This window comes from Salvelinus fontinalis, chromosome 16 (genome assembly GCF_029448725.1).
Source record: "Salvelinus fontinalis isolate EN_2023a chromosome 16, ASM2944872v1, whole genome shotgun sequence".
In the NCBI taxonomy this organism is placed as follows: Eukaryota; Metazoa; Chordata; class Actinopteri; order Salmoniformes; family Salmonidae; genus Salvelinus; species Salvelinus fontinalis.
The window spans coordinates 34,464,351-34,490,719 of NC_074680.1; the positions used below are offsets into that span (position 1 = coordinate 34,464,351).

The 26,369-nt window shown below is 46.1% G+C and overlaps 1 protein-coding gene across 1 annotated transcript in view; it reads right to left on the bottom strand.

Annotated features, from left to right (window-relative positions):
• Positions 1 to 26,369, bottom strand: part of LOC129813065 (cysteine-rich motor neuron 1 protein-like) — a 190,717-nt gene that overhangs the window by 66,032 nt on the left and 98,316 nt on the right. Inside the window, exons 3-5 of the mRNA XM_055865219.1 lie at positions 24,200 to 24,442; positions 23,173 to 23,293; positions 22,912 to 23,033 (exon numbers count right to left, since the gene is read on the bottom strand). Coding sequence (XP_055721194.1) covers positions 22,912 to 23,033; positions 23,173 to 23,293; positions 24,200 to 24,442 — 486 coding nt within the window. The remainder of the gene's footprint in view (positions 1 to 22,911; positions 23,034 to 23,172; positions 23,294 to 24,199; positions 24,443 to 26,369) is intronic.

Here is a 26,369-nt window from a genome sequence, read left to right on the forward strand (position 1 = left end):
TCCACACAGCATCTGTTGTAATTGCACAAGCCCATGAAGGAGCGAAGTTCTTTAATAGTAGTGGGCTCTTTGGCAGCTTGTATGACAGTCGTACGACTTTATGTCATCTCTCTTTTTCCCTGTGAGACCAGTTGACCAAGGTAGATAACCTGTGATTGCATGAGTTGGGCCTTCTTAGGGCTAGCTTTATGGCCTTTGGCATGCAAGTGGTCTAACAGTGATTTTAGATCCTCAGCATGTGTTTCCTCATCTTGTGAGGCCAACAATATATCATCAACATATTGTATGACAACAGATGACATCTGAGGGAGATCTTGGAGATGTCTCCTCAATGCCTGATGGTAAATCAAATAACTATTATGAAGGCCCATAGGAGTCCTAGTCCACTAATACTGTTGACCATCCGCAGAAAAAGCAAGCCATGGACGGACCTCTGGATGTAAGGGTACTGACCAGAACCCATTAGCCATATCAATGACTGAGAACACAGAGTGAGCAGGTGACAATGAGGAAAAAGTGGTTGAAGTGTCAGCCACCAGTGGAGTGAGCTTGGAGATGGCTTCATTTGCATTCCTGTAGTCCACAGTCACTCACCAGTCCCCACTTGATCTTTTCACTGGCCATACTGGGCTATTAGAGGCACAATGTGTCTTTTCAACTATACCCATGTCCCATACATCTTTCATCTCTACTTTTGTAGCGAACATAGCTTCCTTGCTAATGGGATATTGTTTTGTGCAAGGTGGGCAACACCTGTCAAGCACACTTGTTCCATATCCAAAGTTCCACACTCATTTTTCTTCTTAGTCCAAATAGCATCAAGGCCTAAAATTGGTTGTTCAAATGAGTGTATCCATACCCCTGCATCAATCTTCATTGGACCAATAGAAATTGATAATGGTTTGGTTTGTTTCATATCTGTCCCCCCTACCTGTTGCTCTCATCTTGTTGTCCGTGTACTGAGGACATATATGTTTTGCATAAGATATGGGCAATACAGTGACTTCAGCACCCGTATCTATGAAAAAATCTACTGCAAAGTTGTTAACCATCATTGTCACATATAGTCCATCCAATTTCATATGTACACCAGCTGAGATGGGACGTAAGAGGGGGTCTATTAGTTCCCTCCACAGCATCCCTGCACACTCTGCTGCTGAACTGGAGAGAGCTTCTTACATTTCTGCATGAACATTGTGTTGTTGGGGCTGTTGTCATGTTTCCATTTTCCCTTAGACCCTGCTTCTCCTGGCCATTCCTCATAACAACACGTTTTCTCTTAGACAGACCCTGCTTCTCCTGGCCATTCCTCAGAAGTACACGTTTTCTCTTCCGACATTCTCGTTGCCAGTGACCAGAAATCCCGCAATAATAACATACACCAGGTTCCTCTTCTGCTGAACGAATAATGTTGTTGGTTTCACTCGGGGAAACCTGCACAACTCTGATAACAGCCGGTTTATTATGTGATTGATGTCTCTGTCCAGTCGAGACAACCTGTCGATGATGTCGCCGTAGTTTTGTCTCTCCCAGTCAGTAGTTGTGGAAACAACAGTTTTTCACAAATCATCATGTATGGATTGCATCATCTGATGAGTGACTGCCTCATTTTTGGAGGAATTGAGTGTATCTCATCTTCCATGTCGGGTAACCCACAGTGTCTAAACACCTCTGCTCTAAACCTTTCTTCAAATTCAAAAAATTGTTATTTCGGTTTTTGAATACATTTGGTTATCTCTCCCCAATTGGTGGATGCATTGTTCAGAACCGTAAGGAAAATATGTATGGCTCTCCATCCATCGACCACATCTTGCTCACCCACAGCTCTATAAACCTTTTCATCAAGTACATCATGTTCACGGTTGTTCTAACAAAGGCTAACAACTGCAACCCATCATAAGGATGTAGATTGTAGAGTTTCAAATAACGCTTCAAATGGTCCCACGTTTTCATACCCACTTCTCTGGGATGTTTCAACGTTTTCATACCCACTTCTAGGGGATGTTTCAACGTTTTCATACCCACTTCTCTGGGATGTTTCAACGTTTTCATACCCACTTCTCTGGGATGTTTCAACGTTTTCATACCCACTTCTCTGGGATGTTTCAACGTTTTCATACTCACTTCTCCGTGATGTTTCAACATGTATAACCATTCATCCAACTGTTTTGGAGATGCTGATTAATGTGTGAATACTGTCACCGGAGGTTTCTCTTTACTACCTTTTACAGCCTGTGTTCTGGTTGGCCTAAGACATCGTTTGTCACCTCTGTCAGTATCTGTTGACTCAAAGCCAGGCAGTGCTGACCTGATGCTTGAAACCCGATCATCCTTGTGCAACTCAGCCTGAGGGTGGATTGAAGGAACAAAGGGTCCTCCATATGTTGGAGCATATTTTAACCTGATTTGGTTCTTTTAGAATTATATTGGTCTAGACTCACCCAGCACTTCTGCCATCAATCGGGAGATTAAGAGTTGACTCTCCCAAAGTGGGTTGTGCTCAGCCTTCTCTCTTTCTCCTGGAGCAACACACAGTTGAGTTTTTCTTGTTGTTGTTGAGACCAATTCATTCTGGTCATGGCACCAAATGCTAGCAGTTGATGTTATTCTTTAATAACACAGATATCCAAAGCAATTCAGGGGGAGGGAAATAGGTTCATTCAAAGAGGATAAATCATAGATGGTATGCTGAGAGGTAGATGGTAGATGGTAGTTCCTTCCCTGTCATCAGTGATTCTCTCTCAGTGATTCTCCCCTGAACAAAGGGACAGGATGTAGTTTTATAACCCAGCCCTAGCTTGTGGTTGTCCAATTAGAATTCCTTGCAATAAAACTGTGCCAATGGTCAAATAACAAGTATCCTATTTCAGACTCAACATATAGACAAAATCCTCCCATGTCTCTGCATTAATCCCCTATTACAGAAAAAACACTATTTCCATTGATCGTTAGTACTCTATTGACTTTTAGTCCTCTTGACCTTTAGTCCTGTATTGACCTCTCGTCCTCTGTCTCTGCGTTGTGTATTTATCTTCTAAATATTCTTATGTCTCTCCATTTTCCCACGAGACTTTGCATAAACATATATCAGATGTATAACACACATGCACACACTGACTGACAGACTATATGAGTACTTATTTATCTATCTCTATGGATCAGACATTATTCTTTCTGATGAAAGCAGAACAAAGTATTGACTTTCAGATCATTCATGCTTAGGTCAGTTCAAGTTTATTCAGCCTGCCCATTTGAGGGCTGAGAGAGAAGAGAAGAGAGAAGAGGGCAGATTGCTGGTTGAAACATGATGAGTGGTTGCCGTGGTGAGGCAGGTGATTGACAGTTTATGTAATCTACTCAACACATGGTCTGAGAGAGAGACGGGAAACCACCTCTAACGTCTTGAGCTCATGCTGTCGGTTTTTCTGAGGCTCCTTTTCCCTTTTTGAGTAATATCTCTGCTGTGTCAGCCCCAGGCTTCACCCATCCATAGCAGTGTGTGTACCAGACCTTAAGCAATTAGCCCAGGGATAATCCCTAGCTGTGTATAGGGCCGGGTTGTTCTGCCTGCTCTGGGATGACATGGAGAAAGCCAGACAGAACAATGTGTTCTCTCTTACAGCCATGGTCAGATTACCACACATCAAGTTATGAAGGAGCCTCGGAATGTTCAACAGAGGCAGCCGGCAGTTCGCTATTTGAGGGATTACTACTTTAATACCGGTACCTTAAACTAACTCTGGTTAGATCAGCGACGTGAGATGTCCAGTGATGCAGAACACCCAAAAGAGCTAATTGCCCTTTATGCTCGCTTCGAGGAATACAACACTGAGTCTTGCGTGAAAGCCCCTGTTGTTCCAGATGACTATGTGATCTCACTCTCCATGGCCGATGTGAGTAAAACTTTTAAATAGGTTAACACTCACAAGATGGAATACCAGGGCGTGTTCTCAAAGCATGTGCAGACCAGCTGGCAAGTGTTTCAATCTCTTCTTGTCCCAGTCTGTTATCTCAACATGTTCCAAGTTGACCACCATTGTCCCTGTTACCAAGAACTCCAAGGTAACCTGCCTAAATGACTCTCGCCCTGTAGCACACTCATCTGTAATTATGAAGTGCTTTGAAAGGCTGGTCATGACAAACATCAACACCATCATCCCAAACCCTGGACCCACTCCGAATCACATACCGCCGCAACAGATCCATAGACTGACTTGCCTAGTTAAATAAAAGTAAACAAAATAAAAAAATATCCATAGATAATGCAATCTCAATTGCACTTCACACTTCCCTCCACCACCTGAACTTGACGGGAGGGGGACAGACATAAAACAAACCAAACCATTATCTATTTCTATTGGTCCAATGAAGATTGATGCAGGGGTGAGGATAGGCTAATTTGAACAAACAATTTTAGGCCTTGATTCTATTTGGACTAAGAAGAAAAATTTGTGTGGAACTTTGGATATGGAACGAGTGTGCTTGACAGGTGTTGCCCACCTTGCACAAAACAATATCCCATTAGCAAGGAAGCTATGTTCGCTACAAAAGTAGAGATGAGAGATGTATGGGACATGGGTATAGTTGAAAAGACACATTGTGCCTCTAATAGCCCAGTATGGCCAGTGAAAAGATCAAGTGGGGACTGGTGAGTGACTGTGGACTACAGGAATGCAAATGAAGCCATCTCCAAGCTCACTCCACTGGTGGCTGACACTTCAACCACTTTTTCCTCATTGTCACCTGCTCACTCTGTGTTCTCAGTCATTGATATGGCTAATGGGTTCTGGTCAGTACCCTTACATCCAGAGGTCCGTCCATGGCTTGCTTTTTCTGTGGATGGTCAACAGTATTAGTGGACTAGGACTCCTATGGGCCTTCATAATAGTTATTTGATTTACCATCAGGCATTGAGGAGACATCTCCAAGATCTCCCTCAGATGTCATCTGTTGTCATACAATATGTTGGTGATATATTGTTGGCCTCACAAAATTAGGAAACACATGCTGAGGATCTAAAATCCCTGTTAAGACCACTTGCATGCCAAAGGCCATAAAGCTAGCCCTACGAAAGCCCAACTCATGCAATCACAGGTTATCTACCTTGGTCAACTGGTCTCACAGGGAAAAAGAGAGATGACACAAAGTCGTACGACTGTCATATAAGCTGCCAAAGAGCCCACTACTATTAAAGAACTTCGCTCCTTCATGGGCTTGTGCAATTACAACAGATGCTGTGTGGACTCCTTCACGGAAGAGCAGAAAGAGGTTTTTGGCAAGCTCAAACTGGCTTTGTCATCAGTACCAGCTTTGGGCATTCCGGACTCAGGCCAACCGGTCACCCTCTTTGTGGCTGAAAAAGATGGCTACAAGATCTCAGTGCTGACACAAGACCATGGTGATTGTCAGAAACCTGTAGGCTACTATTAGAAGAAGTTGGATGATATGGCATTGGGATGGGGTCCCTGTCTCAGAGCTGTGCAGGCTACTTACGTCGCTGTGTCGATGGTGGCATCGCTTGTTCTCGACCAACATCTTACCATCAAGTGGCCACATGCTGTTCATACTCTTTTGACAATGAATCGAGCTGCACAGGTCACAGCTGCTCGTTGGAACAAATGGTCAACTGTGTTGGAGGCTCCTAACATCATTCAACGTGGCACATCATGTAATCCATCTACTCTGATGCTTCCTCCAGATACCACATTACTTGAACATTACTGTTGTGAGTTGGTTTTGGATCAGCTCTCTGATGGGTTTACTAAGAGTCATCCATTGGAAAAAACGGAGTTTATCTTATACACAGACAGTTCAAGCATTGTGGAGGGCGGGGTGAGGAAGGCAGGATGGGCAGCTACAATGGACAATGTGAAAGTGACAGTCACGTTAGATTTGAGAAAAGCAGATGTTCACTTTATGAGTTACACAATGCTATTGCATACAACTCTCTAATGCAGTAGGGGAAGGAGACAGACAAGTAAAAGAGATGTGGGGAATAAGTCCTGAGGGGGGACATGACATAGTACCAGGACAGAGAGTGATGGTAAAAAAAACATGTAACAGAGACATTAGGACTAAGATGGGAAGGTCCTTATCAAGTTTTGCTCATAACGAGGTCAGCAGTAAAAGTCCAGGGAAGATCACGATGGATACATGTCACTCATTGCAAGGTTGTCCATTTTGATGACAAAGCGGAGCCTGGAGAATAAAGAACTGATTGATTAGCAATCAGGGGCCAATCCCGGGTGAAGAAGCACAGTAAGATTATCAGAACCTGATAAGCTTCTATGTTGTATACCAGAGTCGTCATATTAGGGATATCTAGGTGAAATGTCCAACTTTTTCCTGAAAATCGGGACATGCTTACTTAGGGAAATCTATGTGAAATATCAATTTCTATTGAAACCACAACATTTTTTTCCCCACCTTTTTGTTTCCTTCGTTACAGGTTATGAGAATCTACAGTCTGAAGCTGAAGCAATATCCTTCGATTCAAGGACTGTACCTGAAACGATACAAGATCACCGGTGAAGTGCAACCAGTGGAACGGAAGAAGAATTCCTCACTACCGGCAGACTGTCAGAACATCATTTCTAATAGTTATTTATGTGGGACTGATACCAGTGTGGAAGAGCTGATCACTTTTAAAGGACTTGGTGAATGGTTACCTTGCCAACAGAATGATTGAATATTATTGTCTTGTTGACTGTCAGGTTCTGACCTTTATTTTCTTTGTTTTTTGTCTTTATTTAGTATGATCAGGGGATGAGTTGGCGTGGGCAGTCTATGTTTGTTTATCTATGTTTTTCTATTTCTGTGTTTGGCCTGATATGGTTCTCAATCAGAGGCAGGTATTAGTCATTGTCTGATCATTTTGTGTGAGTTTCCTCCTAATACAGGATGTGGTAGGAATCGTAAGGGACATCATCATTACACCTGTTAATACTTATTTTCTATAACTTTGTTTGAAATCTATATCCTATTGTAAAAGCAAGTACAATATGTCCTTTGTGTTTGATTGAATTGCAAGGTGTTTAATGTGAATGATTTTATGCTTACTGCTAATGCTTTTTTATACTGTCTATTTTTTCATGTTTTCTATTGGTTTCTGTAACAGTCCTGACCTGTTTTATGTTGTTTTTTATGTGTTTATGGTCAGGGCATGTGTTTTGGGTGGGCAGTCTATGTTATCTGTTTCTATGTTGGTTTTGGGTTACCTGGTATGGCTCTTGATTAGAGGCAGGTGGTTTGCGTTTTCCTCTAATTAAGAGTCATATTTAGGTAGGGCGTTCTCACTGTTTGTTTGTGGGTGATTGTCTCCTGTGTCGTTTCATGGATTTACCATACGGGACTGTTTGGCTGTTTGTTTCGTTTCGATGTAGTATGTTTCCTGTCCGTGAGTTTTACGTTTCAGTTAAGTAAGTTCATGTTCAGGTTTTGTCGTCTACGTCGTTTTCTTTATTTTGTAAGTTTGTTAAAGTGTTTGTTTTCGTGTTGCCATCTTCATCAGTTTTTTGTTTATAAATAAAAAGATGGCTTATTTCCCACAAGCTGCGTTTTGGTCTGAAGATCCTTCTCTCCTCACCTCGTCCGAGGATGAGGAGAGCAACAGCCTTAACAGTTTCTTAAAATACATTTTAAGTATATGTATTTTTTATAAATGGTTTAGAGGAGTATAAGAATATTTAGAAGTTAAATACAAAATGCAGAGCCAGAGGATGAGAGGTCAATACAGGACTAAAGGTCAAGAGGACTAAAAGTCAATAGAGTACTAACGATCAATGGAAATAGTGTTTTTTCTGTAATAGGGGATTAATGCAGAGACATGGGAGGATTTTGTCTATATGTTGAGTCTGAAATAGGATACTTGTTATTTGACCATTGGCACAGTTTTATTGCAAGGAATTCTAATTGGACAACCACAAGCTAGGGCTGGGCTATAAACTACATCCTGTCCCTATGTTCAGGGGAGAATCACTGAGAGAGAATCACTGAGGACAGGGAAGGAACTACCATCTACCATCTACCTCTCAGCATACCATCTATGATTTATCCTCTTTGAATGAACCTATTTTCCTCCCACTGATTTTCTTTGGGGTCTGTGTTATTAAAGAATAACATCAACTGCTAACAACATCAATGTGGTCGGATCAGTCTTCAGAAAAGAGATGGCTGTCTAGATTCTGTTAGATAGCCACAGCCTGCCTGGGATAGCATCAACCTGCTTCTTACTATATTCGTTGCAGGGCATGAATAGGCAGATACTGTATGTCATCTCAAAGTACATGAAACCAAACTAACATACTTGTTCATTTGTACAACCCCCCCCCCCCCCCCCCCCCCCAAAATGATAAGTTAGCAATTTCAGTACAGAGTCAACAAGATTGCTCAAATATGTGAGTCCCCTCGTATTCCTGACAGAAGGCTCCTCTCAACTGCCTCCTTCAAGCATGAGTGGCCTTCGGCTACCATTGAATAAAGGATAGACCAGCATGTCCACTTGCAATAGTAGCACTTTACACACTCGATCCAAATGCCACACACATTCAATAGAAATGCCAACTTTAAGTGTACCTGCCATAAGTGCCAACAGAGATTGGCAGCTTTTAACTGCTCCTTTGTGAGCATGACGCTCGGAAAGACAGTAGAGCACACCGCAGACGGATAAAGTGGCTAAAAATAAAGACACAACAGGCACATCTATAAAACATCTGGCTCCACTAAATGCAGCATAAGTTGCAGTGTACAGATGTAGGATCTTAATTTGAGCCCGTTTGCTACAGCAGGAAAATAACCCTGCAGCAATAGGAAATTAAAATTAGTATGTGGATTATAATTAATGGACATTTTTGTAGGGGTTGATACATTTTCCTTAAGAGAAAATGTAAGACTGAAATGTTAAAGTGGAAATTGTACATTTCAGGAGCCTTTTTAAACCACGAAAACACTACAAGTTTTACATTTCCTGCATTGCAAACTACACTAACTCCATGACTCACAAACTAATTCCATATTTATTACAAAGTCTGGTCTTTATCAACTTCCTTGGTAAGACCTGTAGCCTGCTGAGTGAGTGTTTAGATCAATAACTTCCTAGTTTATAACACGAACAACACCATATGCCATTTAATTTACAATCATGGGAACAACAGTCACTATGAACAATACTTTGTTCTCATATGCCATTCAAACCAACTAGACAAGAGGCTTTCCATTTCCTCTGAGCATCTTCACATCGGACAACATCACACAGCATCAAAGGGACACATACATACATAAGAGCTGACTTATTGACTAGAAAACAGACAAAAACAACTACTTTGCCAAAACACGTGCTTCTATTTGTCTCACTGTTTTCGGAGCAGACTGAGGAGACATGAATAGTCATCAACATCATGAACTTGGCATCTTTCCTCCTGAGTGCAGTGTGTGTGTGTGTGTGTGTGTGTGTGTGTGTGTGTGTGTGTGTGTGTGTGTGTGTGTGACCAGGATCTCTCCCTCTGCCAGATAATCGAGGTTCCTGTCAGTAGTTCAACTGCAGGTCTTTGTCAGGTTTGTGGGCTCTCTCTGCTCCTGCCATGGAGGTAACTTAGAGAGGTCGATAGCCTCGATTAGCTGGCTGAAGGAGTGATCCCAGTCAAACACACACACAGACAGACACACACACACACACACACACACACACACACACACACACACACACACACACACACACACACACACACACACACACACACACACACACACACACACACACACACACACACACACACACACACACACAGCCTGATAAAATGCTTATCTCCCCTGCAGGAGGGTTACATCACCGTCTGAGGAGGAAGCTAGCTGGTACCTAAGTGTGTGTGTGTGTGTGCGTGTGTGTGTGTGTGTGTGTGTGTGTGTGTGTGTGTGTGTGTGTGTGTGTGTGTGTGTGTGTGTGTGTGTGTGTGTGTGTGTGTGTGTGTGTGTGTGTGTGTGTGTGTGTGTGTGTGTGTGTGTGTCTGAGCAGCAGGCTCAAAGGCCATTACAAACATGCTCTGCGGAGTGCCTCAACTGTCTCATGTCTCATCTGCTGTTGCTAACATTTGCTGTCAGAGTGGGACAACAGAAGCCTGCAGACACCACTGTTTTGCAGATGGCTTCCACAGTTCATCCAGTCAAACCTTCTTTCCTATGTCCTGGCCTGTTTGTCTTCCCTGAATAGTGCTTCCAACACAGATGGTTGTGAGGAGGTAGCATTAGATGACAGACATGATGTCCTTTAGTTCTTTGATAACTCTGCAAGCTTTAATGCTTTTAACATGAAACATGTAACATTAAATATTTTATGTCCATTCAACTGCCTTTCATTAAACGAGTGGGCACACAATGGAGGAAAAAGCAATGGTGAAATCAAGTTGAACAGCTTAATCAAGGAGTCTGAATTTACGCTTGCTGCGGAGTATAGATTGTCCAACGACCGCCATAACACAGCTGTTGGAATTTCAGTTCCCCTGTAGCGAAACACTGAAACACTGTGAGTAGTCATTGATTGAGAACAGCATGTTGTTCCATACACACACACACACAAAAACAGTGTGTCAGCCATATTGAGCAGCCAGACGTAGGTGCTTATCAATTACTTACAACACCTATGTAAGTAGGATGATAACACACACACACACACACACACACACACACACACACACACACACACACACACACACACACACACACAGTGATCAATAATAGTGTAGAAATACCTCATTATTTGTAGCTCTTTCACTAAACAGTGGTTGTGCATGTTTTGAGAGTGAGGGTTTACCATGGTGTCTTTGTGTGTTTGGCATTCATTTGTTTTATGTTAATTACTGGGAGTCACAGCAAACCTCAGATAGTATTACAACAGAGCTGTAGTGTTGCAGAGCTGTAGTGTTGCAGGGGTGATGTGTGTGTGTGTGTGTGTGTGTGTGTGTGTGTGTGTGTGTGTGTGTGTGTGTGTGTGTGTGTGTGTGTGTGTGTGTGTGTGTGTGTTACATGGGTGACCTGACTCAACAGCTGCTGTTCTATTGATCCCCAGTTCAGTTTCCACCCTTTGGGATGAGTTCATCTTCACTCCCCATTTCCTTTCCACCCTCCACCCCCTTCAGCTGGAGAATCTTAGTTCCAGCTCCCTCCTTCCCTTCAGGCAGACAGATAAAGCCACCATAGAGCCAGCTGTTCAATCAGTGTATATTTCTGTTTGGTGCTTTGATGTTCTGAGGGTAGATCTCTGAACGCATGTCTCTTTGTTCTGAAATCACTAAATATACAAAAGGCAATTTCACAGCAGGATGTAGGGATGACACAGACCCCTGGCTCTACATCGCCAACAGATGTTTGTTCTAGCTAATAGGGCTAAGAGGAGAAGGGAAGCGCTGCACTGCCTGTCACACCCTCTCCCCTGTCGCCCCAACGTCAACCAACAGAAAAATCTCCTCCTCGCTAGATTTGCTTTTCCCCACATAATTTGCAACATACAGTATGCCATGGCTCTCTTAAACTTCCTCTCAGAGTAAATATACTGGAGATTTCCTTATTTTAAATGCAAGGTCTTGAAATTATTATTTTAAAGGCTAGCTCACACTTGAAAGTTCACCGCCGCTCATAATGTGGGCTCGGTAAATCCTTGAGAATTTGCTTTAATATGAAAACAATCTTCTGCCCATTCAACCTCCTCTCTCCTACTCTCTCTGTAACGCTCGTCGGAAGAAGACCAAGGTGCAGCGTGGTACATGTTCATGCTTCTTTATTAAAAAACCCAACACCAAACAAAACAACAAAAGAACAACGACCGTAACGTCTTGAAGGCTACACAGAGCTAACAAAACCAACATCCCACAACCTAAAGGGGCAAAACAGGCTGCCTAAGTATGATTCCCAATCAGAGACAACGATAGACAGCTGTCCCTGATTGAGAACCATACCCGGCCAAAACATAGAAAACCAGAACCTAGAAATAAAGAACATAGAATGCCCACCCAAATCACACCCTGACCAAACCAAAAAGAGACATACAAAAGGCTCTCTAAGGTCAGGGCGTGACACTCTCGCTAATTTGTGACTGACCGGCTGGATTCAGTCTTATGTAGCAACATTTGAAATGGTGTTTTTTACATTGGATAAAAGTAGAAAATGGTATATCATACACTACAGTTGAGGAAAATTGGGAAATTATTCTGCTTTGAAAGTTGATAAACTTGTAACCCCACTTTTCAGAAAATGACCCTTGAATCATTTTGGAACACCTACTGGAGAGCTCATCCTTGCTTATACCAATTCAGCATTCTATTAAGCCTTAGCCTCGCCCATCTCTTTAAGAATTCACATGTGAGGCCTTCTACTAAACAGAGTGAGTACGGTAGTGAACTAAACAACAAAGATTTCAATACTAAATGCTGGTTTATAATACGTCTATCGACATGTCGTGAATGTCATCCGACATTCAACTTGTCGTTGTTCTTATGAAAAAGTATAAACACAAAAATGACAGGCTGCATGACACCACCAGCCTGGTGGTCCACAATAGCATAACTGGTGTATTTTAAAACCAATAAACCCATCTGTTTAAGCAATTATTTAGTATACAGTACCAGTCAAAAGTTTGGACACATCAACTCTTTCAAGGGTTTTTATTAATTTTTACTATTTTCTACATTGTAGAATAATAGTGAAGACATCTAAACTATGAAATAACACATATGGAATCATGTAGTAACCAAAAAAGTGTTAAACAAATCAAAGATGTGACATTTGCCATCCTCTCACCGAGTATATGCCACCAACACAACCCTCTTCAACAGTCAATATGCTATCTTGTTGTTAGAAGGATTTTCACATAGTGTCACGACTTCTGCCGAAGTCGTTGCCTCTCCTTGTCCGGGCGGTGTTCGGCGGTCGACTTCACCGGTCTTCTAGCCATCATCGATCCATTTTTCATTTTCCATTGGTTTTGTCTTGTCTTCCCACACACCTGTTGTCAATCCCATTCATTACCTGTTGTGTATTTAACCCTCTGTTTCCCTTCATGTGTTTGTCAGAGATTGTTCGTTGTCAAGTGTTGTGTTGTTTGTGTATAAGTGTGCGATGGGTCTTCGTACCCAGATTTATATTATATTTTTCCCGTGAGTGTTATGGAGCAGATTACTGGGACTTTAATTAAAGTACTCCATTCTACACTCTATTTGACTCTCCTGCGCCTGACTTCCTCTGCCACTTATACACGCCATTGTGACAGAATCTCTGACCATTAAAATGAAGTCAGCAGGAGGAGGCACTTCGCCAAATGAGGTTGAGGAACGCGTCCTGGAACACGCGGCGGAGATTGACAGTCTGTGCGCTGCCATGGATCACATTGTCCAGAGTATGGACCGCTGGGAGAGACAGGGAGCTTGTCCAGTACCTCCACCACCACCTGGAATTCCTGTGAACGTTTTTTATCCTCCGGAACAGAACAGGATCCAGTTATCCCTACCCACGGGATACAATGGAGATACTGCCAGCTGCCAGGGTTTTCTCCTAAAACTGAACTTGTATCTGGCCACGGTCTCTCCAGTACCATCAGACCGTGAGAAAAGCTACGCCCTCGTCTCATGCCTTACCGGGAAATCCCTGGAGTGGGCCAACGCTGTGTGTGGAGAGGATAAGGCGTTGGACCATTTTGAGGAGCTCATCTGCCATTTCCGGAAGGTATTCGACCACCCATCCGAAGGCAGAGCAGCAGGTGAGCTCCTCTATCATCTAAGGCAGGGGACGAGGAGTGCTCAGGAGTTCGCTTTGGAGTTTAGGACCTTGGCTGCCGGCGCTGGATGGAGCGACAGGGCCCTGATCGACCACTACCGTTGTAGTCTACGCGAGGACGTCCGTCGGGAGCTGGCCTGTAGAGACACCACCCTCAACTTCGACCAGCTGGTGGATCTGTCCATCAGGCTGGACAACATGCTGGCTACTCGGGGACGTCTAGATCGGGGTCTGGTTGTTCCATCCTCCCGCACTCTCTCTCCCGAACCTATGGAATTGGGAGGGATGGTGCGCAGGGAGACCGGAGGGGGTACCCGCTCGAGCACCATCTATGATCGCAGAGATCACACTGCTGATCGGTGTCGGGTTGGTTCCTCTGGGAATAGAGAAGGCAGGCAGGGCACTCTGGCATCACCCCAGGTGAGTAGGCACCATACTCATCCAGAGCCCTCTGCTGCACTTATGTTTGTCTCTGTCACCTTTCCGGATTTTTCCCTGCATTCCCAGTATAAGGCGCTAGTAGATTCAGGCGCGGCTGGGAATTTCATTAATAAAAATTTTGCTCATAGTTTAGGGATTCCTGTTGTTTCTGTTGATATGCCTTTCCCTATTCATGCCTTAGATAGTCGACCAATAGGGTCAGGGTTTATCAGGGAGGTCACCGCACCTTTGTCTATGATAACGCAGGGGGGTCACAAGGAGGAGATTAGTCTTTTCCTTATTGATTCCCCTGCGTATTCTGTGGTGTTAGGCCTACCCTGGTTAACTACTCATAACCCCACTGTTTCTTGGCCACAGAGGGCTCTCACGGGGTGGTCGCGAGAGTGCTCAGGTAGGTGTGTAGGGGTTTCTGTTGGTGCTACTACGGTGGAAAGTCCAGACCAGGTTTCCACCGTGCGCATTCCCCCAGAATATGCCGATTTGGCACTCGCCTTCTGTAAAAAGAAGGCGACTCAATTACCACCCCATCGACAGGGGGATTGTGCGATAGATCTCCTGGTAGACGCTGCATATCCCAGGAGTCATGTGTATCCTCTGTCGCAAGCGGAGACAGTGGCTATGGATAATTATATCTCTGAATCCCTGCGTCAGGGGTTCATTCAGCCATCCATTTCACCCGCCTCTTCGAGTTTCTTTTTTGTGAAGAAGAAGGATGGCGGTTTACGCCCGTGCATTGATTATCGAGACCTTAATAAAATCACGGTAAAATATAGTTACCCGCTACCTTTGATTAATACAGTAATGGAGTCAATGCGCGGGGCCCGCTTCTTCACAAAATTGGATCTCAGGAGTGCGTACAATCTGGTGCGTATTAGGAGGGGTGATGAGTGGAAGACGGCATTTAGCACCACCTCAGGTCATTATGAGTACCTGGTCATGCCATATGGGTTGATGAATGCTCCATCAGTCTTCCAATCGTTTGTAGATGAGATCTTCAGGGACCTGAACGGGCAGGGTGTAGTGGTGTATATCGATGATATTTTGATGTACTCTGCTACACGCGCTGAGCATGTGTCCTTGGTGCGCAGGGTGCTTGGTCGCCTGTTGGAGCATGATTTATATGTCAAGGCTGAGAAATGCTTGTTCTTCCAACAATCCATCTCCTTCCTAGGGCATCAGATTTCCACTTCAGGAGTGGAAATGGAGAGCGACCGCATTACAGCCGTGCGTAATTGGCCGACTCCAACCACGGTAAAGGAGGTGCAGCGTTTTTTAGGGTTTGCCAATTACTACCGGAGATTTATCCGGGGTTTTGGTCAGGTTGCAGCTCCCATTACCTCACTGCTAAAGGGGGGACCGGTGCGCTTGCAGTGGTCGGCCGAGGCGAATAGGGCTTTTGGTAAACTGAAGGCTCTGTTTACCTCGGCGCCTGTGTTGGCTCATCCGGATCCCTCTTTGCCATTCATAGTAGAGGTGGACGCATCCGAAGCTGGGATAGGAGCAGTGCTCTCTCAGCGTTCGGGTGTGCCACCGAAGCTTCGCCCCTGTGCTTTCTTTTCGAAGAAGCTCAGCCCGGCGGAGCGTAACTATGATGTGGGGGACCGAGAGCTGTTAGCTGTCGTAAAAGCCTTGAAGGTGTGGAGGCATTGGCTTGAGGGGGCTAATCACCCTTTTCTCATCTGGACTGACCACCGCAATCTGGAGTACATCCGGCAGGCGAAGAGACTAAATCCTCGCCAGGCAAGGTGGGCCATGTTTTTCACTCGTTTTGTGTTTACGCTTACTTACAGACCAGGCTCCCAGAACGTCAAGGCAGACGCATTGTCTCGGCTGTATGACACAGAGGAGCGACCCATGGATCCCACTCCCATACTCCCAGAGTCGTGTTTGGTGGCGCCAGTAGTGTGGGAGCTGGACGCGGACATTGAGCGGGCGTCACGTGCAGAGCCCTCTCCTCCTGAGTGTCCAGCTGGTCGTCTGTACGTTCCGTCTGCTGTCCGCGACCGATTGATCTATTGGGCTCACACATCACCCTCCTCTGGTCATCCTGGGATAGGTCGGACGATGCGCTGTCTTGATGGGAGGTACTGGTGGCCCACTTTAGCTAAGGACGTGAGGATTTATGTTTCCTCCTGTTCGGTGTGCGCCCAGTGCAAGGCTCCTAGACACCTGCCTAGAGGTAAGCTTTTACCTTTACCCGTTCCTCAACGGCCGTGGTCGCACCTGTCAGTGGATTTTGTGACTGATCTTCCACCTTCACAGGGTTACACCACGATCCTGGTCGTTGTGGATCGGTTCTCTAAGTCCTGTCGTCTTCTCCCTTTGCCCGGTCTCCCTACGGCCTTACAAACTGCGGAGGCTCTGTTTACACATGTTTTCCGGCATTATGGGGTGCCTGAGGATATAGTGTCTGATCGGGGTCCCCAGTTCACGTCAAGGGTCTGGAAGGCGTTCATGGAACGTCTGGGGATCTCGGTTAGTCTTACCTCAGGTTTTCACCCCGAGAGTAATGGGCAGGTGGAGAGAGTTAACCAGGATGTGGGCAGGTTTTTGCGGTCCTATTGCCAGGACCGGCCAGGGGAGTGGGCGAAGTTCGTGCCCTGGGCAGAGATAGCCCAGAACTCGCTACGTCACTCCTCCACTAACCTTACCCCTTTTCAATGTGTATTAGGGTATCAGCCGGTTCTGGCTCCTTGGCATCAGAGTCAGACCGAAGCTCCTGCGGTGGACAATTGGTTTCGGCACGCTGAGGAAACTTGGGAGGCAGCCCACGTCCACCTTCAGCGTGCCATAAGGCGCCAGAAAATTGGCGCAGACCGTCGCCGCAGTGAGGCCCCGGTGTTCGTACCAGGGGACAGGGTCTGGCTCTCGACCCGAAACCTGCCCCTCCGCCTGCTCTGCCGGAAGCTGTGTCCGCGGTTTGTGGGGCCGTTTAAAGTCCTGAGGAGAGTGAACGAGGTATGTTATAGATTACAACTGCCCATTAATTACCGTATTAACCCCTCGTTCCATGTGTCTCTCCTCAGGCCGGTGGTGGCTGGCCCGCTCCAGGAGGCTGAAGTGCGTGAAGTTCCTCCGCCTCCTCTAGACATCGAGGGGGTCCCGGCGTACGCTATTCGATCCATTTTGGATTCGAGACGTCGGGCGAGGGGCCTTCAGTACCTCGTGGACTGGGAGGGGTACGGGCCGGAGGAGAGATGCTGGGTTCCAGTGGAGGACGTTTTAGATCCTTCCATGTTAAAAGAATTCCACCGCCTCCATCCGGATCGCCCTGCACCTCGCCCTCCGGGTCGTCCCCGAGGCCGGTGTCGACGCACTGCTGGAGCCGCGCGTCAGGGGGGGGGTACTGTCACGACTTCTGCCGAAGTCGTTGCCTCTCCTTGTCCGGGCGGTGTTCGGCGGTCGACTTCACCGGTCTTCTAGCCATCATCGATCCATTTTTCATTTTCCATTGGTTTTGTCTTGTCTTCCCACACACCTGTTGTCAATCCCATTCATTACCTGTTGTGTATTTAACCCTCTGTTTCCCTTCATGTGTTTGTCAGAGATTGTTCGTTGTCAAGTGTTGTGTTGTTTGTGTATAAGTGTGCGATGGGTCTTCGTACCCAGATTTATATTATATTTTTCCCGTGAGTGTTATGGAGCAGATTACTGGGACTTTAATTAAAGTACTCCATTCTACACTCTATTTGACTCTCCTGCGCCTGACTTCCTCTGCCACTTATACACGCCATTGTGACAGAATCTCTGACCATTAAAATGAAGTCAGCAGGAGGAGGCACTTCGCCAAATGAGGTTGAGGAACGCGTCCTGGAACACGCGGCGGAGATTGACAGTCTGTGCGCTGCCATGGATCACATTGTCCAGAGTATGGACCGCTGGGAGAGACAGGGAGCTTGTCCAGTACCTCCACCACCACCTGGAATTCCTGTGAACGTTTTTTATCCTCCGGAACAGAACAGGATCCAGTTATCCCTACCCACGGGATACAATGGAGATACTGCCAGCTGCCAGGGTTTTCTCCTAAAACTGAACTTGTATCTGGCCACGGTCTCTCCAGTACCATCAGACCGTGAGAAAAGCTACGCCCTCGTCTCATGCCTTACCGGGAAATCCCTGGAGTGGGCCAACGCTGTGTGTGGAGAGGATAAGGCGTTGGACCATTTTGAGGAGCTCATCTGCCATTTCCGGAAGGTATTCGACCACCCATCCGAAGGCAGAGCAGCAGGTGAGCTCCTCTATCATCTAAGGCAGGGGACGAGGAGTGCTCAGGAGTTCGCTTTGGAGTTTAGGACCTTGGCTGCCGGCGCTGGATGGAGCGACAGGGCCCTGATCGACCACTACCGTTGTAGTCTACGCGAGGACGTCCGTCGGGAGCTGGCCTGTAGAGACACCACCCTCAACTTCGACCAGCTGGTGGATCTGTCCATCAGGCTGGACAACATGCTGGCTACTCGGGGACGTCTAGATCGGGGTCTGGTTGTTCCATCCTCCCGCACTCTCTCTCCCGAACCTATGGAATTGGGAGGGATGGTGCGCAGGGAGACCGGAGGGGGTACCCGCTCGAGCACCATCTATGATCGCAGAGATCACACTGCTGATCGGTGTCGGGTTGGTTCCTCTGGGAATAGAGAAGGCAGGCAGGGCACTCTGGCATCACCCCAGGTGAGTAGGCACCATACTCATCCAGAGCCCTCTGCTGCACTTATGTTTGTCTCTGTCACCTTTCCGGATTTTTCCCTGCATTCCCAGTATAAGGCGCTAGTAGATTCAGGCGCGGCTGGGAATTTCATTAATAAAAATTTTGCTCATAGTTTAGGGATTCCTGTTGTTTCTGTTGATATGCCTTTCCCTATTCATGCCTTAGATAGTCGACCAATAGGGTCAGGGTTTATCAGGGAGGTCACCGCACCTTTGTCTATGATAACGCAGGGGGGTCACAAGGAGGAGATTAGTCTTTTCCTTATTGATTCCCCTGCGTATTCTGTGGTGTTAGGCCTACCCTGGTTAACTACTCATAACCCCACTGTTTCTTGGCCACAGAGGGCTCTCACGGGGTGGTCGCGAGAGTGCTCAGGTAGGTGTGTAGGGGTTTCTGTTGGTGCTACTACGGTGGAAAGTCCAGACCAGGTTTCCACCGTGCGCATTCCCCCAGAATATGCCGATTTGGCACTCGCCTTCTGTAAAAAGAAGGCGACTCAATTACCACCCCATCGACAGGGGGATTGTGCGATAGATCTCCTGGTAGACGCTGCATATCCCAGGAGTCATGTGTATCCTCTGTCGCAAGCGGAGACAGTGGCTATGGATAATTATATCTCTGAATCCCTGCGTCAGGGGTTCATTCAGCCATCCATTTCACCCGCCTCTTCGAGTTTCTTTTTTGTGAAGAAGAAGGATGGCGGTTTACGCCCGTGCATTGATTATCGAGACCTTAATAAAATCACGGTAAAATATAGTTACCCGCTACCTTTGATTAATACAGTAATGGAGTCAATGCGCGGGGCCCGCTTCTTCACAAAATTGGATCTCAGGAGTGCGTACAATCTGGTGCGTATTAGGAGGGGTGATGAGTGGAAGACGGCATTTAGCACCACCTCAGGTCATTATGAGTACCTGGTCATGCCATATGGGTTGATGAATGCTCCATCAGTCTTCCAATCGTTTGTAGATGAGATCTTCAGGGACCTGAACGGGCAGGGTGTAGTGGTGTATATCGATGATATTTTGATGTACTCTGCTACACGCGCTGAGCATGTGTCCTTGGTGCGCAGGGTGCTTGGTCGCCTGTTGGAGCATGATTTATATGTCAAGGCTGAGAAATGCTTGTTCTTCCAACAATCCATCTCCTTCCTAGGGCATCAGATTTCCACTTCAGGAGTGGAAATGGAGAGCGACCGCATTACAGCCGTGCGTAATTGGCCGACTCCAACCACGGTAAAGGAGGTGCAGCGTTTTTTAGGGTTTGCCAATTACTACCGGAGATTTATCCGGGGTTTTGGTCAGGTTGCAGCTCCCATTACCTCACTGCTAAAGGGGGGACCGGTGCGCTTGCAGTGGTCGGCCGAGGCGAATAGGGCTTTTGGTAAACTGAAGGCTCTGTTTACCTCGGCGCCTGTGTTGGCTCATCCGGATCCCTCTTTGCCATTCATAGTAGAGGTGGACGCATCCGAAGCTGGGATAGGAGCAGTGCTCTCTCAGCGTTCGGGTGTGCCACCGAAGCTTCGCCCCTGTGCTTTCTTTTCGAAGAAGCTCAGCCCGGCGGAGCGTAACTATGATGTGGGGGACCGAGAGCTGTTAGCTGTCGTAAAAGCCTTGAAGGTGTGGAGGCATTGGCTTGAGGGGGCTAATCACCCTTTTCTCATCTGGACTGACCACCGCAATCTGGAGTACATCCGGCAGGCGAAGAGACTAAATCCTCGCCAGGCAAGGTGGGCCATGTTTTTCACTCGTTTTGTGTTTACGCTTACTTACAGACCAGGCTCCCAGAACGTCAAGGCAGACGCATTGTCTCGGCTGTATGACACAGAGGAGCGACCCATGGATCCCACTCCCATACTCCCAGAGTCGTGTTTGGTGGCGCCAGTAGTGTGGGAGCTGGACGCGGACATTGAGCGGGCGTCACGTGCAGAGCCCTCTCCTCCTGAGTGTCCAGCTGGTCGTCTGTACGTTCCGTCTGCTGTCCGCGACCGATTGATCTATTGGGCTCACACATCACCCTCCTCTGGTCATCCTGGGATAGGTCGGACGATGCGCTGTCTTGATGGGAGGTACTGGTGGCCCACTTTAGCTAAGGACGTGAGGATTTATGTTTCCTCCTGTTCGGTGTGCGCCCAGTGCAAGGCTCCTAGACACCTGCCTAGAGGTAAGCTTTTACCTTTACCCGTTCCTCAACGGCCGTGGTCGCACCTGTCAGTGGATTTTGTGACTGATCTTCCACCTTCACAGGGTTACACCACGATCCTGGTCGTTGTGGATCGGTTCTCTAAGTCCTGTCGTCTTCTCCCTTTGCCCGGTCTCCCTACGGCCTTACAAACTGCGGAGGCTCTGTTTACACATGTTTTCCGGCATTATGGGGTGCCTGAGGATATAGTGTCTGATCGGGGTCCCCAGTTCACGTCAAGGGTCTGGAAGGCGTTCATGGAACGTCTGGGGATCTCGGTTAGTCTTACCTCAGGTTTTCACCCCGAGAGTAATGGGCAGGTGGAGAGAGTTAACCAGGATGTGGGCAGGTTTTTGCGGTCCTATTGCCAGGACCGGCCAGGGGAGTGGGCGAAGTTCGTGCCCTGGGCAGAGATAGCCCAGAACTCGCTACGTCACTCCTCCACTAACCTTACCCCTTTTCAATGTGTATTAGGGTATCAGCCGGTTCTGGCTCCTTGGCATCAGAGTCAGACCGAAGCTCCTGCGGTGGACAATTGGTTTCGGCACGCTGAGGAAACTTGGGAGGCAGCCCACGTCCACCTTCAGCGTGCCATAAGGCGCCAGAAAATTGGCGCAGACCGTCGCCGCAGTGAGGCCCCGGTGTTCGTACCAGGGGACAGGGTCTGGCTCTCGACCCGAAACCTGCCCCTCCGCCTGCTCTGCCGGAAGCTGTGTCCGCGGTTTGTGGGGCCGTTTAAAGTCCTGAGGAGAGTGAACGAGGTATGTTATAGATTACAACTGCCCATTAATTACCGTATTAACCCCTCGTTCCATGTGTCTCTCCTCAGGCCGGTGGTGGCTGGCCCGCTCCAGGAGGCTGAAGTGCGTGAAGTTCCTCCGCCTCCTCTATACATCGAGGGGGTCCCGGCGTACGCTATTCGATCCATTTTGGATTCGAGACGTCGGGCGAGGGGCCTTCAGTACCTCGTGGACTGGGAGGGGTACGGGCCGGAGGAGAGATGCTGGGTTCCAGTGGAGGACGTTTTAGATCCTTCCATGTTAAAAGAATTCCACCGCCTCCATCCGGATCGCCCTGCACCTCGCCCTCCGGGTCGTCCCCGAGGCCGGTGTCGACGCACTGCTGGAGCCGCGCGTCAGGGGGGGGGTACTGTCACGACTTCTGCCGAAGTCGTTGCCTCTCCTTGTCCGGGCGGTGTTCGGCGGTCGACTTCACCGGTCTTCTAGCCATCATCGATCCATTTTTCATTTTCCATTGGTTTTGTCTTGTCTTCCCACACACCTGTTGTCAATCCCATTCATTACCTGTTGTGTATTTAACCCTCTGTTTCCCTTCATGTGTTTGTCAGAGATTGTTCGTTGTCAAGTGTTGTGTTGTTTGTGTATAAGTGTGCGATGGGTCTTCGTACCCAGATTTATATTATATTTTTCCCGTGAGTGTTATGGAGCAGATTACTGGGACTTTAATTAAAGTACTCCATTCTACACTCTATTTGACTCTCCTGCGCCTGACTTCCTCTGCCACTTATACACGCCATTGTGACACATAGCGGGTTCCACCTAACATCCAGCAAGGTATGCGCTTGTATTTATCAAAGACGCCCACCGAGTGTAAATATATTGAGTGTAAATATCTCCATGTCTTAGTGCTTATCTCCTAACCTCCCCCGTTAGCTGGCCTGGCACAATATTCTTTCAAAAGTAACCAGAGAAGAAAGCAGGAAAACAGGGCTTTACCATCACCCTGCATAACAGCTCAGACACAGTGAGCCTGGTGCTGTGCAGTTCAGCTCAGAGCCAAGCAGAGGGAGAGAGAAGGGCCAAGCTCACCGTTGATACACTCGTACACATCACAGCATCGCCCGGGGGTACCGTCGCCGCGGGAGACCACCTGAGGGGAGCTCTCCACGGTGCATTGCGGGAAACTGCACAGACCAGGCAAACACTCACACCTAGAGAGAGGGGGATTCATAGAGTTAGTACACATCAGATGGATACACCCTCATACCTGACTTATTTCACCTGACTACTTTATATAACAGCCAAAGAAAGTGCATTGATTGTCGCATTCAGGGGGAGGTAGAGGCACACCTGGTGGGAAGGGTGCAGCAGCCATCTGCGGTGAGACGCACCTGGGTCTCATAACTGTCAGGTGGACACTGAACCTGCAGGACAAGAGGGCACTCCACTGTGCTGCAGTCCACACTAAACACTAGATACAGTAGGGCAAAACACAGAGACAACCATTAGTGCTGCAGTCCACACTGAACACTAGGTAGGGCACAACACAGAGAGAATCATCAGAGCTGCAGTCCACACAAAACACTAGGTACAGTAGGGTAAAACACAGAGACAACCATTAGTGCTGCAGTCCACACTAAACGCTAGGTAGGACACAACACAGAGAGAATCATCAGAGCTGTAGTAAGTATGTTAATTTGACCAGTTTCTCACAGCAGGAAAACAATGTTGCAGCAACAGGAAATGTGAATTATTAATGTACATTTATGTAGGGGTTGATACATTTTTCAGAAGGGCAAATCAAGTTTGACATTTTTAAGTGGAAATTACAAACTTTAAAATACTTTTTAAACATCGAATAGACTACAATTTACATTTCCTGCAATGCAGAAACATTTTATGCGATAACAGAGTGATCAAATTAAGATAGCATACCTGTAGGGAGGGCATAACACAGAGACAACCATGAAAAATCGTGTAGAAGAGCACATTGGGAGTAGTGTGTGTTAAGAAAACAGACGTGTCAGTATTTGAACTGCAACGTGATATGTCATGCTGTATGTTTATTGGAACAGGGAGATCACGGCACCAGCACATTCCTATCCTGGCAACAACTCCTTCTGTGGGCTAGGGCCTTCATTACACCACAACTTGAGGTGATAAACCACTGTCGAAGGATGCAGCTGCCATTCATGAGTGTAAACACATTCATATGTAGCCTACAATGTGGGCATTGAGCTTGGGAAATGCGTTCAGAAACTGGAATATAATAATCATTATTATTATTATTACTACAATGAGCTAAGTATCAGAGTCAGAAAACAATATTGCCATGTCACAAATAGTTGCTGGAAATTGTTATTGGTAGCTAGTGTACCTGGTTTGCACTCGTACAGGTCGCAGCATTCTCCAGGCTTCCCAGAGCCCTTGGCTACCAAGATGTTGAGGTATCCAGGCTGGCACACCTTCCTCAGGCACCCTGCAGGGCTGCAGACACAGCGGCTGGGTAGGGGACAGCACTCTCCAGGGGGTGCGTAGCCTTCGATTAGCACCGAGTCCTCAGGGCAGCGGGGTGAGAACTGCACCTCACACCGTGCCTTAGAACAGTCAGGCCGCTCCTCTGCAAGAGAGAGAGAGATCAGATTGTTGATTGTAGCTTTAAGACGATATGTGTACAGTTCCAGATGAAATAATCTGCCCTGGCTGTTACTTTTAGTGTAATGGGTAAAAACATTTCAAGGAATGTCAAACTGAAACTTTAAAACATGTCTGTCTTTCTCAGGGAATGTTTCTGAAAGGAACACTGGTGGGACACCCAGAACATTCGGCAAATGGACGTTAGAGGAATTGGGAACGTTATTGCTAAACTTTAAGAACCTACAAAGGATATTCAAGGACCAAAAATGCGGCGGCTGGGCAGTCAATCGAATTGACTATTTTCCATTCAGGTCAAAGTCCAAGATTTTATACACACAATCAGTAAAGACACTTTTCTATCAGAAGCACAACAGTTTCTTTCTGACTCCAACCTTTATTTAAAAAAAGAGCTAGATGAAGGAAGTATAAAGTGCATCAGATGGGCAGGTAAAACAAGCATTCAACATTGACGTGAACGCGAATGAAGTGTAAGTCTAAATTGCTGAAATGATGAGTACAGCAAACAAACAGGAACTGAGAGAGGTATGGCGCGCTAATGCCCTCACTCTCCGGAAGACACAGACACAGGAGGCTAGCAGGCAGAAAGCTGAACACACAAACAATCGGATGTGGCATGCACGCACACAATTCATGTTTTCTTTTAAAACCACAACTAGAATCTCTCCACGGCCTCTTAGAGGATCTAGATACATTTGCTATCCTCTCTGGATTAAAACCAAATTATGATAAATGTACCATATTACGTATTGGATCACTAAAAAATACACATTTTACATTGCCATGTAGTTTACCAATTAAATGGTCTGACGGTGATGTGGACATACTCGGTATACAAATCCCAAAAGAAAGAAATGATCTCACTCCAATAAATTTTTATAGAAAGTTAGCAAAAATAGATAAGATCTTGCTACCATGGAAAGGAAAATACCTGTCTATTTGTGGGAAAATCACCCTGATTAACTCTTTAATCATATCACAGTTTACCTATTTGCTTATGGTTTTGCCTACACCTAGTGACCTGCTTTTTAAATTATATGAACAAAAAATATTCAATTTTATTTGGAACGGCAAGCCAGATAAAATTAAAAGGGCCTATTTATATAACGAATATGAATTCGGAGGGCAGAAATTATTAAATATTAAAGCATTAGACCTCTCACTAAAGGCATCAGTCATACAAAAGTTATACTTAAATCCAAACTGGTTCTCTAGTAGATTGGTACGAATGTCTCATCCTATGTTCAAGAAGGGCCTTTTTCCCTTTATTCAGATTACACCTGCTCACTTTCGGTTACTTGAAAAGGAAATAATTTCCAAAATATCTTTATTTTTTAAACAAGCCTTAGAAAGTTGGTTGCAATTTCAGTTTAATCCACCTGAAAGGACGGAACAAATAGAACAACAAATCTTGTGGTTAAATTCAAATATAGTAATTGATAAAAAAACTGTTTTTATCGAAGAAATGTTTAAAAAAGGTATAATTTTTGTGAATGATATCATAAATAGGACTGGTGGAGTAATGTCACACATGCAGCTAACACAGACATATGGAAATGTCTGCTCTACCCAAAATTACAACCAATTAATTGCAGCATTACCACAAAAATGGAAGAGGCAGGTGGAAGGGGATAAAAGTAAGGAACTTGTATGTCGGCCTTATATTAAAGAACATAAATGGTTAAAGAAAAGTGTGATAAATAAAAACATATACCAATTTCATTTAAGGACCAAAAAACTTACAGCTGTGCCATATAAATTGCAAAATAGTTGGGAAGAGATTTTCGATGTACCCATTCCATGGCACATGGTTTATGAATTGATACGCAAAACAACGCCGGATTCAAAACTTCGAATTTTTCAATTTAAATTATTGTACAAAATTCTTGCAA